This window comes from Mesoplodon bidens, assembly GCF_964165515.1.
Source record: "Mesoplodon bidens genome assembly, chromosome: 1".
In the NCBI taxonomy this organism is placed as follows: domain Eukaryota; kingdom Metazoa; phylum Chordata; class Mammalia; order Artiodactyla; family Ziphiidae; genus Mesoplodon; species Mesoplodon bidens.
This window is the reverse complement of record NC_138176.1, coordinates 135,384,556-135,397,967: the sequence shown is the minus strand read 5'-3', so window position 1 is coordinate 135,397,967 and position 13,412 is coordinate 135,384,556. Positions and strand designations below refer to the sequence as shown.

General features: G+C 43.5%; 1 protein-coding gene across 1 annotated transcript; it reads right to left on the bottom strand.

Moving 5' to 3' along the window:
- Positions 1-982: 982 nt before the first annotated feature.
- On the bottom strand, positions 983-12,999 carry LOC308614869 (nitric oxide-associated protein 1). Its single transcript, XM_081229685.1, has 7 exons — positions 11,701-12,999; positions 10,397-10,561; positions 9,558-9,763; positions 6,011-6,142; positions 4,872-4,988; positions 1,745-1,865; positions 983-1,298 (listed from the first exon to the last, which is right to left on the bottom strand). The coding sequence occupies exons 1-7, from the start codon at positions 12,848-12,850 to the stop codon at positions 1,096-1,098; spliced, it is 2,094 nt and encodes a 697-aa protein (XP_081085811.1). The 5' UTR covers positions 12,851-12,999; the 3' UTR covers positions 983-1,095.
- Between the last annotated feature and the right edge of the window lie 413 nt (positions 13,000-13,412).

Here is a 13,412-nt window from a genome sequence, read left to right as displayed (position 1 = left end):
GACCGTTTATCCTACAATGACTTACTTAGTGAGAAGGGAGCTAGAGTGTACACATTGACAGAGAACATGGGACTATTGAGAAGTTCATGCCAAACCTGAGTCCATGGGAAGCTCATGGATCTGTGTGTCAGGCCAGCTTACTCCACGAGCTTTTATCTCAACATTGGGATCTGGGACTTGACTGGCCAGTTCATTGTCCGCAGCTCTAGTGCCACTTACTCATTTAGGAATATATAAAGGTGAAGACTTCTGACTGATGTAATGTTATACAGTGTTTACAGGCAAATGTTGATGAAATGGTTAAAGTGCTCTGATCCTTGCAGAAGAAACTCTGAATGCCAGAAAGACATAACATGAGTTCTAAGATTTTCAGGCCCTTTTAGATTATGTAAGGGAAACTTCTACTTGTTTTCCAGTTCCCATTCTCCCCTTCTTCCCTTAAGTAATACAAGTCTGAAACCCCATTTCCCTCTACATCCTCCAGCTTTCCCAAGGGGGGTGTGGCCATGTAAGTGTTGACCAATGGACGCTGTGAGTGGGGAACTTCCAGCACTTCCCCCTTTTCAGTAGAGGAGCTGCATGCTCTTCACTCTCTTCTCTTTTTCCCATTGCAAAAGGATGACAACTTGAGCAACCACCTTAGACCCAGAGATGGAAGCTGCGGCATGTTCCCCCGGTTGGGTCCCTGGATGACTCTGTGGAGCAAAGCCACTTACTCGCTTCTATCTCATTTCAGCCCATGTATGTTGAAGGCATAGATGTTCTGCCATTTTTTCATAGGCCAACTGCTAAGCTGCTCTCTCAACTAGCCTCCAAATTAGAAATGCTATCTGGTTTCATTAAAAATATAGTGGGAGAAACCTGAATTCAACAGAACTCCTTTTTAGGTATATCTGAATCACAGATACACACATATACGTACCCAGCAAAAAATAACTTCTGTTTACAAACTCAATTCATTAAAAAGAGGCACGGTCCTTGGTAGCTTAAAAAGGGTGGCGGAAGGTTTTATTATAGCAATATTTAATGCAATGTAATGTATACAGTATGTTCTGTATTGTTAATCTTCAGTGTGAACAGGTCAGCTTCATATATTTATCTTTTTTTCTTTTTCTGCAGATTGTACACTAGGGCAGGAGGCTTTTTGGTTTTATAGGCCACGCTTCTCCGGATGCGCTCTCCTTTGATGTTAACTACATGTGGCAAGAGTGGGCGCCGGACCGTCAGAACTGTTCCTTGAGGTGTGTAGCCTCGGAGGTGCAGTTTGTCCTTAAACTGCGGCGTTACTGCTACCCAGCCTATGCAAGAACACGGCAGAACACAGACGGTATTAGCAACTATCTTATTAAAAACACCAAACACAGCTCAAAATGGAAACCCAAGGGAGGCTACTGCTGCCTTTCACTCTATTTTTTAAAAGCATGCAATGCATTTGTGAAAAGGTACACATTTATTTTCAGAGTAGGTTACATCTTATGAATAATCTAGTATGTATTTCTTAAAATATTCAGCTTATGTCAGTTAAGGCACATCTGTATAGAAATATACTACAAGTCAGTAAGGCTATTTTATTCACCTTTTCAAAAGTGCTTGGTGTAGGGACCTCGCTGGCGGTCTAGTTGATAAGACTCCGTGCTTCTATTACAGGGGGTGCGGGTTCGATCCCTGGTCAGGGGGCTAAGATCCCACATGCCATGCTGTGTGGCCAAATTAAAAAATAAAAAAGTGCTTGGTGTAAAATTACCTGCAGAGGAGAACTTGATGTCAGCCACTGCTTCAGATTCCCCAAGTCCTTCATCTAATGTGATGTCTTCAGCAACAAGAGGAGGAAATCCTGCCATTCTTTCTTCTCCACCCATTGGAACCTTCCATTGGGAGGAGATGAAGATATTTGGACGTTTAAATTAAACTCCTGATAACTCTAATATTAAGTAAGGCACTGATAAGATAATACTGTACAGGTATCAAGAATAAAATCCTTTTAAACATTCAACTGTTGAAAAAACCTCAGATCACTTCTAGGTCAAATGAAAAACCCAGGAGCTCTGTGATAGGATGAAACCTATAGATCCCAGTGACAAGGGCCCCATGCGGGCATCCATCTGGTGATAACCTCCAGACAGCAGAATCTTGCTTTATTAGCTTACAGTTTTTACAGTCCTCCATAAAGCTTCAGACACAATAATTTTGGGCAATTAAAGCAACATCCTTCCTAATACCTTAGTACTTACAGGCCTGGATGGACACAGAGATTAATCCCTGCCTCATCACCTCTCAAGGGTACATGAATAATGGGTAAGATTCAGCTTCTATGTTTACAGGTGTTTCCATGAATTGGAAGTAACTGGATAATAATTTACCTGTTTATTAACAGATCTCTCTGTGTTTAGCACTGAGGACACAAAGATAGCTACTACAATATGTTCTATATGGTCCCTACCCCCGAGGAGATCAGACGGTGGAAACAGCAAGTAAATAAATTACAAGGTAAGAAACGTGATGAGAGGCATCTACTAAGTACTGTGATTGTGAAGGAAGTAATGAACAAGGTTTGGTCAAGGAAAACATTAATGAAGAGCAGACTTTGAAAAACAGCTTAAAGTTACTCAGTGGAAAGGTATCCTGGGTTAGTATTATGTACAGACACAGAAATTGGAAAAAGGATAATGAGTTCAGAGAACTGTAGTTTAACTGTGCAGAGTATGTTATGTGTGTGTGTGCATTAGTGATGAGGCTATCAGTTTAGACTTCTCTCAGTAATGTGGAACTACCAAGGAATTATAAGCAGGAAAGAGAAAAGAATCAAAAAAGAATACTGTGGCCTGCTTTGTATTTTGGAAAAATCTGCATAGTGCAGGGTTTCGCAACCTCAGCACTATTGACCTTTGGGGCCAAATAATTCTTTGTCTCGGGAGGCTGTCCTGTGCGTTGCACAATTTTTAGCAGCCTCTACTCAGCATCCACCAAGTTGTGAAAACCAAAAACGCCTCCAGTCTTTGTCAAGTGTTCCCTTGAGGTAAGAGTCAACCCTGGTTGAGAACTACAGCTGTGGTGGGGTGAGGGTGGGCAGAAGGCAGTAAAACTGGGAGCTGGGAAAATACCTAAGGATCTCAAAACAGCCTAAAGAAAGTAGATTACAGTTTGGACTATGAGGCTGGTCTCAGTGATAATTAGGAGGCAGGAGTGACTTTGACTTGGGAGGTGAGTAAGAAAACCAGAAGGCAAGGATGAGCCACAGAGCAGCCCAAGGAACCATTTGTATTACACTGGGAGAGAAGCCTCAGTGTTGTTCTGAGAAGTATCAGTGAGTCCACTCTGAAGACTACACAGTCTTGTAGTGGGGGTGGAGCCTTACCCTGCAAATCCTACATGTCTCTGGAGTATTAACTTTAGGGCATTTATTTCGATGGAGTTTTAATTTCACTCTGGCTTTCTTAGGAAATCCAGAGAGAAAGAAGCATTTACTTCCCAAGTCAGGTTGGTTTTATCCTTGTTGAAGGGCGGGTGTGTATTTTTGTGTTTTGACTTATTTTCAGTTGTATGAGCATTAATTAATGGTAAATCACCTCTGCATTGGACATACCCGCTATTTTTGCAGTAGGTATGTCCCATAATCTTCATCATCACAAACACTTACGTAGCAGTGACAACAGTCCCCTTGCGCTTGATCTTCTCCACAACCTCGTGGTGTAGGTACAACAGAGAGAGGTAAAGGAAACTTACCTAAAGTCCCACAGCTTCGTTAAGTGGTGGAGCAGAGCAGGCTTTGGACCCAGCCTGGCTCCAGAGATCTTCACTATCATACACTACACACCAGCCAACAGTGTGTAGCCATGTCTGGTTAAAGATCTGTAAACAGGCCCCATTCAGTCTCTGGTGAACTTGGAACAATTTCGGTGGCATAGAAAGGGCACAACAGGGACTGCAGAGGATGGGACGTGAGGAGTAAGCTTGATTGTAAAGAGGAGGAACGAGCGGGACACTGAGTCTTGTTTTGTTTTTTTAAAGATTAGAGAGGGACTTCCCTGGTGGTCCAATGGTTAAGACTCTGTGCTCCCAATGCAGGGGGCCCAAGTCTGATCCCTGGTCAGGGGACTGGATCCCACACACATGCCGCAATGAAGATCCCAAGTGCCACAACTAAGACCCGGCGCAGCCAAATAAATAAATTAATTAATAAATAAATATTAAAAAAAATAAAGATCAGAGAAATTTTAACACACTGCTTAACAGGTCAAAGGAAGGAGCAAGTAAAGCAGGAGAGAGGAGGTACCTTAGATAACCTCTAAGTGCCTGGGATTAAGAACCTGGGAGGAGATCCTTTCCACTCATACAAGAGCTTCTCAACTCAGCACTACGCACGTTTTGGAACAGATAATTCTGTGTTGTGAGGTGCTGTCTTGTGCATTGCATTATGTTTAGCATCATCTCTGGCTTCCACCCACTAGATGCCAGTAGCATCACCCAGTTGTGAGAAAATCTATAACTTCACTCACAGTATACAGCACAACTTTCTGCAATGATGTGACCGCTGGGCAGTTGAAAAGTGGCTAGTACAAGTGAAGAACTGAATTTTAAAGTTTATTTCATTTTAATTAACTTATTTAAATATGCACACAGGCCTACCGTATTGGACAGTATGGCCTAGAGAAAACCTAGGTGTGTCACTATTCTAGGATCGGTCTAATCCAACATCCCTTTTCTATAGGAGCCTACCTCACATTATAGTCAAAATCCTCAAGGTGAACAAGGTCGGGAGAGCTAGCTGAGGGTGTAACAAAGATGGTTCTGTCCAACAAAGGCTTTTTTAGCAGGGCCTATCACAGGGTGTGTTAACCTAACTATGCAACCATCAAAGCGTATTGCCTCACCTTGAGTAACGTATGACCCCTGTGCTTCTGATATACAGTGTCTGCCTTGTCCAACGAAGTAATGTGAACGGGAAGGAAGTTGGAAGCCACAACTGTAAACCAAGCTGACTGATTTCCCTTAAGAAAGGAAGAAGGAACTTATTTTATATAATGAAAAACTTGCAAAACCAGCACATTACAAGGTATGATTAAAAAAAAAAAAAATCGGGGGAATTCCCTGGTGGTTCAGTGGTTAGGGCTCTGCACTTCTACCGCAGGGGGCACGGGTTCAATCCCTGGTTGAGGAACTAAGATCCTGCATGCTGTGCAGTGCAGCCAAAAAAAACAAGGTGTTGGGGGGGGCAAAATATGGCAGAAGCACTGCATTTCACCCATTTATATAAAACTATGATTCCTTCCATAGGTTTGTTGATACTTAAAAAAACCAAACAAACATCTATTATAAAAAACAAAAGAAAATACTGTCTGCTTTAAGTGTCCCTGTGTAAAGTTTGGTTTAAAATGTTAACGTTCTGTGGTCTCTATGGAAATACATAAGGTTTTAAGTGTGTAAGCCTAAATTTCCAACAAACACAAAACCAAGAAGTGTGCTAAGGCAATGGCTTGCAGGTTGCATTTAGTGTTGTTGGACATACCAATGTTTCATTTTCCATTTTTCTCCTCACTTTGGTAAAACGGGGATCAATTCTATAGATGCTCTAAAATCTCTGAGTGATGCTATGTAAATGAATACCAAACCCAAAAACACATCTATAAAAGTATACACATCATGGAATATAAAGAGCATGGAATTTATTTAATGCATATTAACCCTGCACTTAAAGGTACGATCTCTGATTTCCACATAAGACAATACCACAGGAGAGGGAAAGTATCTTTGCTTAATGCCAAGCTGTATGGGGCACTCAACTGCCTATTGAAGATATAGTTTTTTAAGACCTATTACTTTTTTTCCCCCCATTTCATTATCCCAGGTTTTTATTATAGACATTTTCAAACACACACAAAAGAATAGTATACCAACCCCGACATAGTCATGACCTAGTTATCAACATTTTGCTAGTCTTGATCGTATATCTGCTTCCTTAAAGTAAATCCCAATACTAAAGTTATTTTTAAATGGTACGGACTTTCCTTACCTTCAGAAAATCTATGCGGCCTATGGCACCCAAAAATAGAACCATTCCTGGTTTAAGCACGAAAGTTCTTGGAACAATGGAATGTGTTGGCAAAACAATATTTACTTCTTTTTCTGTTAGAAGACTTAAAATCTGTAAAGCAGAGGGCAGATTTTTCAGAGAATTACTTTCGATGAATGTCTGATATATCGTGCTTTACCTGTAAGATAAAAAGTTATTATATATTCCAGGCTTCACAATAAATCAAAGTATATATTTTAGAATTTGCTGCACATAAAATTCATATATTCTTTCTAAATGAATCAATTTATAGATGGCTTTACTCTTGTTTCACAACTTAATCTTGAGTAATGGCAAAATAACTTTATAGGAATATGAAACAGCAGCATCCTCCGAATTCTGTCAAATTTGCTGTGAATTGAAAACACTGATGATTCAATCCCAGGAGAGAAAACATGTTCTCTCGTCAAGCCTTCTAGGGAGCAGTAGTTTTCAGATAAAGGTAAGGTAACGTGCTATATTCTGTCCTAGTGGCAGCTATGCATGCGTTAAAGGAAAATGATCACCCCATTCTTGGAGCAGGTAAACAGCTTGAAGAAGCTTTTCTAAATTCCAATCTTTGGTTTCCTTATTTCTTCCAAATACTCAGCAAAAAAAAATGAGAGAAAGTTATAAATCCTGTGGCTTCTAAGGATGAAGAGTTCTTAAATAGACTAGAGAAGAGAATGGACTTGAGGATATGGGGAAGGGGAAGGGTAAGCTGTGACAAAGTGAAAGAGCGGCATGGACATATATACACTACCAAACGTAAGGTAGATAGATAGTGGGAAGCAGCCACATAGCACAGGGAGATCAGCTCGGTGCTTTGTGACCGCCTGGAGGGGTGGGATAGGGAGGGTGGGAGGGAGACGCAAAAGGGAGGGGATATGGGAACATATGTATATGTATAACTGATTAAATTTGTTATAAATCAAAAAATTGAAAAAAAAAAAAAAAAGAGACCCCAGGGAGATCCCTCCCCTCCTCTGCTGTGTGAGGGCTTAGCCGGAATACAGCCACCTATGAACCAGGGAGCGGGTTCTCACCAGACACGGAATCTGCCAACACCTTGATCTTGGACCTTCCAGGCCCTAGAAGTATGAGAAATAAATTTCTGTTGTTTAAAAAAAAAAAAAATAGACTAGAGAAAATGGAAAAGAAAAGCCAGGCAGTACAAGATTCTGATAAGACTTAGGGAATCAAAATCTGATTTAAAAAATTTTGAGAAAGTAAAAAAATGGCTAAAAATCTTTTGTGAACTTCTTAAGAAAAATAACAAGAAGATAACAAAATATGTGATACCTAGGGAGACTCACAAGAGAATATGTAAGGGGGCTGTGAGTAGTTTTCTTCAGTATTTGTGCTTGAAAAAGCACATTAAAAGCCACGTGCAGTAAAGAAATATTTTAACCCTTTTAGCAGAGACCCTAATACTTCACAATAGAGTTCCTTGGTTCAGTTTGGGAAACACTGGTTCAAGGCATTAAATAAATATGTCAATAAACTGACAGAAAATCAAACTGCCTGAGAGAACTCTTTTTTTTTTTTGCGGTACGTGGGCCTCTCACTGGTGTGGCCTCTCCCGTTGTGGAGCACAGGCTCCGGACACGCAGGCTCAGCGGCCATGGCCCATGGGCCCAGCCGCTCCGCGACATGTGGGATCCTCCCGGACCGGGGCACGAACCCGTGTCCCCTGCATCGGCAGGCGGACTCTCAACCACTGCGCCACCAGGGAAGCCCCTGAGAGAACTCTTATATCTAAAAACTTGAGGCTCTCACTGCAAATTAGCACATCTGAATTTGCGAGTTAGCAAAGTCTTGCCTTTCTAATTGATAAGAGGATATACATGACTGAAGTAACTGCTATCCCTGACCTAACTGAGCCTAAAACTGAAGAATGAGTTGGTGAAGTTAAAGCGATAGAACATTACTAGGAAGCAGTACAGTTACTCTGAAGTTCTGGATTGCTAAGGAAGTAAAGACTGGACACAATTATTCTAGGAGAGAAAAAAAAAAGTTAAAAGATCTATATAGGTACATCAAATTCTGAGAATGAAACTATAAGTGATTCTGATGAGGCAAAGGAAGGAAAAGTATCTAAGAATCTAATGTTGTTTCACAGGGATATACAGAGATAACTAGGTGAATTAGAACCTGGTCACTAACCAGATTCAAAGGAAGCTGATTAGTGGATCTGTTGAAAGGCAGTATCCTGGATACACACTTGATTCAGTCAATGACTTGGATAATGATCAAAACTGCAAATGAGGGCTTCCCTGGTGGCACAGTGGTTAAGAATCCGCCTGCCAACGCAGGGGACACGGGTTCAAGTCCTGGTCTGGGAAGATCCCACATGCTGCGGAGCAACTAAGCCTGTGTGTCACAACTACTGAGCCCGTGTGCCACAACTACTGAAGCCCGCGTGCCTAGAGCCCGTGCTCCGCAGCAAGAGAAGCCACCGCAATGAGAAGCCCACACACTGCAACAAAGAGTAGCCCCCGCTCGCCGCAACTAGAGAAAGCCCACACGCAGCAATGAAGACCCAACCCAGCCAAAAATAAATAAATTAAATAAATAAATTTAAAAAAACAACAACAAAAACTGCAAATGAATAAAAGGTTCTGAGATATAACAAATATGTAGGATATAGGCTGAATTTAAGATAAAATCAAAGTTGCCCGGGAGATCCTGCAACTGGACTGAAAAGATATACAAGGGCAAGATAGGTAGAGTTGATCCTATTCTAAATTAGGTTCATCTGAGGGCACTTACATAAGAAAGTTAGTTCTTTGTGTCATATTTTCAGGAACAAAAACAAATTAGAATTCATTCTGGAAAGGGTCCTTTGTTCATAGCCTATTCTCATAATAGCTATGGGAAATGAAGACAAACCGTCTGGATTATGTCAGCACAGTAAGTGCTCCATGTTTGTTGGCTGAACTAATGAAAGAGAAGAAAAGGGTAGAGTGAGGAAGAGAGAGGATATTATACTCTAAAACATTTTAATGTCTGGCAAAGGGAACTAGACATTATATTTGTTCCATACACCTTTGGGGAACAATAGGTACAAATTACAGGGACACTGCTCGGCTCAATATAAAGAGCAGGGTGACCTTGGGAGGTGATGTGGTACTGCTTCAGCTGATGGTGAGTCACTCCTTACTTCAAGGTGGATGCACCTCCTGGTGAATATGTTATAGAGGGAACTCAAGCATGGAACAGATGGCTGGACTGCAGTGATATTTATGATTTCTTCCAACCACAGAATCTAGGATTCTGTAAATGTCTCCCTAACTAAGGTAACAACCACAAGGATAGAAATAGATTGTTAGCAGTGACGTCTACCAAATGGCATACAGTACTTGATGACATATAGATTCATCCCTGAAACACTTCTATGCATGAATCAGAACTGAGTCTAAAATGAAAGGATACCTCTTTTTCTGCCAATTAAGACAGTACTCTTGCAACTGAAAGTTAATGTTTCTAAAAGACATTAAATACCTACACAATTTTCTTTTGTAATTCCAGGGGTGTCATAAAACCAGTGGGCATCTTTCACATCTTGTGGGGTCAATTCTACTCGTTTGGTGGATTTATCTGCAACCATAACAGGTTCACTTCCCATGTCAAAGGCAAGTGAATCGGCATCAAACTCAAAGGCAGCTTTATCCTTCTGTTCTTCTGAATACAAGAATGTTCTTCCAACTCTTCCTAGAACAAGTTATACTGAAGTTAGTAGTCACTCCTTTAAAGCTTTTGACTCGAGACAGGTAGTTCTTATGTTTGCCTCGAAGAAGTTACTAGGACTAACAATGGTGTTTGGAAGGAAGTGAGACCACAATGATACTTTTGCTTTATTTCTAAATGCAGTGGGAGTCAGACTCTTGCATTGATCAAGTATGTGTGGCTGGCTGTGCACACTGGGCGAAGGGGGAGAGTGTTGGGAATCAAACTGTTTTTAGTAAAGAAAGGTTGTAAAGAGATACCAAGGAAAGGGGGACAATCCAATTTAAACCTGCTACAGGTCAACAACTTGTACTGGTGTGTAAGGAGGGGGCTGGTATCTTAGTGAAAATGCTTCTGTTGCTGACAATGGCCAGATAGGCAGTTATTTGCATTTCCTTTCCTGGATCTCTCCAAGTATCTACTGTCTCAGTTTTCCCAACACAGTGAATTCTGGGTTTCCAAACAGTAGCCTTGCCTCTAAAAGGCCTCTACGTTCCAGAAAGAGGAAGTGTCTCTCCCCACAAAAACTGGCTAGCCCCAGAGAGCTCTATTTCAGGTTGTTCTACAGAAAGTTTTAGCATAGGCCTAAGGAAGAGTTTTCCTATAGAAGATGCTTACCTACTACATAACCATGCTTTTTCAAGAGATTAAGTTTATTTTGTTCTTGCTGACTAAGATCTTCTTCTGCTTCAGTTGCATCTCTTTTAAGCCTTTTTTGCCTTTGGAACATTCTGTAAGGAGTTGGGTTACAAATAGGAAACTTCAGAAGGTTTAATGTAGTACCTGAAATACCAAAGAATACATACGTTGTTATAAACATTGTACAAGAAAATGGAATAAAACATTTATGAGGATCTACTCTGTCTTGGAAACTGTGATTATTTCTCTTAACTTTCATGACAACCCTCCACAAAATTATTCTTACTTTACAGATGAGGCAATAGGTTCAGAGATCGGCCCACAAGCTCAACCAGGATTTGAATGCCAAATCTATAGGCCTGATCTTTTTCCATCTTCTGCATACTCCTAACCGGTATAAAAGCACTTCTGTGTATAAGTCAACCAATGTCCCTGACAGAGAAGTACAGCTTATCAAGCAATGTTCAACACTGGTTTCAAAGGATCAAATGAAGTAGTTCGCTTTGCCAACTGTTAGATACAAACAGGTCACAGAAGGACCCATTTTGCAATTACTACAGACGTTTCTTAAAGTCACAAAGCTGATATTTCTTTACAACAAAGCCACATATATTGCATTAGTGAATTATTCAAATGTTAAATCTGTATAGTACTCTCCTGACTAAACTCAAGATATGAAGAGTGAGACTGAAGGGTGGTGGGAGGTTTAGAAAGTAAAAGGACTTTCTGGAGAAACGTACGAAGAACTAAAGTTACGAGGGGAACCTCCAAGAGAGCAGACACTGCTTTGTCCCCTGGTTCATCTACAGTGCCTAGAACAGTGACTGGTACCTAGAAGTACTCTAATTATTTCTATTGGAAAGTTACTAAAACATGTACTGAATTTCCAAGCATTAAACTGACACAAAAGAGAAATGTGACCGAAGGAGGTAGAGAATTTTTAAAGGAAGCCTCCAGCCAGCCCCTGGTGTACATTAAGGAAGGATATAGGACTAGGTGCCTGAACTACGATCAGACTTCCAGCTTCTCAGAAGACGAAGGAGGGTACTTCCCTGGTGGTGCAGTGGGTAAGACTCCACGCTCTCAATGCAGGAGGCCTGAGTTTGATCCCTGGTCAGGGAACTAGATCCCACATGCATGCCACAACTAAGAAGCCAGCCTGCCGCAACTAAGGAGCCCAAGTACTGCAACTAAGGAGTCTGCCTGCCTCAATTAAGACCAGGCACAACCAAATAAATATTAAAAAAAAAATATACGAAGGGGACGGGCGTCCTAAGGCTCACCAGGCCAGGAGGAGATGGTGGCTCTGTCGATAGCCTCAGCGCCCTTGGCAATGCAGTAATCGGACTCCAGGAGCTTGTTGAAGAGAGTAGACTTGCCAGCGTTGGTGGCGCCAACCAGGTAGACGTCGCCGCGGTAGCGCCAGGAACGCTGGAGCGCGGAGATCAACTCTTCGACTCCATAGCCAGTCTTGGCGCTGATGAGCCGCACGTCTCTGAGCACCGTGCGGGACCTGGGCGAAAGATTCACATTCTCTTCCCCGTCCCGTGGCCGGTCCCCGCTGGGGTGTTGTGGCCTTCGGTAGCCAGGGGTCGGCAGGAGCCCGGCGCGGGCACAGTCGTCCCACAGTCGCTCCCGGAGCCGCTGTCGGTAGCCGGGAGTATCCTGGGGCAGCAGGTCCACCTTGTTTCCCAGCACGATCAGCTGCTTGGGGCCCACCAGCGCGGGCAGGTGGGGCAGAAAGGCGTCGGGCAGATCAAGCAGGTCCACCATGTACAGCACCAGCGCGGGCTCGGGCCGCCGCAGCGCGGCGGTCACCAGCTCCAGGTACTGCTCGCGACTCACCTGCATATGCAGGGCGCGCCGGTGATGCACCAGCAGCCAGCAGCGCTGGCACACGGTCTGCGCCAGCCCGCCGTCCTCCTGCGCCGCCGCGCTGAGGAACTTCTCGCTGGGCAGGTAACCGGGCACTCCCGGGTCCTGGCAGTGCAGCTCCGCCCCGCAACCCGAACAGTTCAGGCCGCTGGGTGGCACCGTCGCGTCCGGGTGCCCCACGACCGGGTGCACCCACCGGCCGATGCGTAGTTTCTGCTGCCGCCGCTCCTCCCGCCGCTGCAGCACCCGTCGCTCCTCCTCCTCCTGCCGCTGCTGCAGCTCCTGCAGCTGGTCCCGGAGGGTCACTGCGGGCTCCGAATCCGGGACGTACTCGGGGAACAGAAAACTCTCCTCCATGTCAGCCCTTCCTTGGTTATCCCTAGCCGCTGTCGCGCCACGGGGAAGCCCACATCCCTGGCCGGATGGGTGCCGGGAGGTGGAGTTGGCCGCACATCTCCTCTCGAGGAGCGTCTCCCAGGGGCCATGGCGCGCTATCGTGGGAGTGGATCCCCGCAGAAAGCTGCACAGCAGCCTACGAGTGAGGCCTGCGGGCAGCATGAGAAACGCGGGCGTGGGCAATGGGGCTGAGCCACCTTTTCGCACGTGCTCTGTGGCCCCAGACGTGCGTAAAACAGTAGCGACAGCCCGGGACTACCTGAGAGCTGTCATTTTTCAGCGTCGCACTTCAGCTCCTCCTCCTGCACCTAATCTCGTGAGTTCTCGCGATGAACTCTCTGTGGTCAGAGAGCCCACTTAAAGCGGAGATAAATGTTCCGGGCAACTAAACTGGGGTGGGTTGGCCGAATAGGCTAGTGAGTGAGGGTTTATCCACTTTCAGGCTTCTTCAACGCGCCGCCGCTGGCACTGCCTGCCGTTAAGAAATCACATTTTTTAAAGCTTCGTGTTGTTTTGTCTTTCGGACTGGAAAATAGAAAATCTAATGCCGCAGACTTATGGCCACAATTAAAACCTTTTATTAATACGTCTTCCTGGCGTTATCATTTTTTGGGGGGGTGTCATTATTTGTGCAACAACATTAAAAATAATATTTCTTAAACATTTTTTAAAAATTTGACTATGGTTTATGTACACAGAAATCATTTTTTAAAGCTTCGTGTTT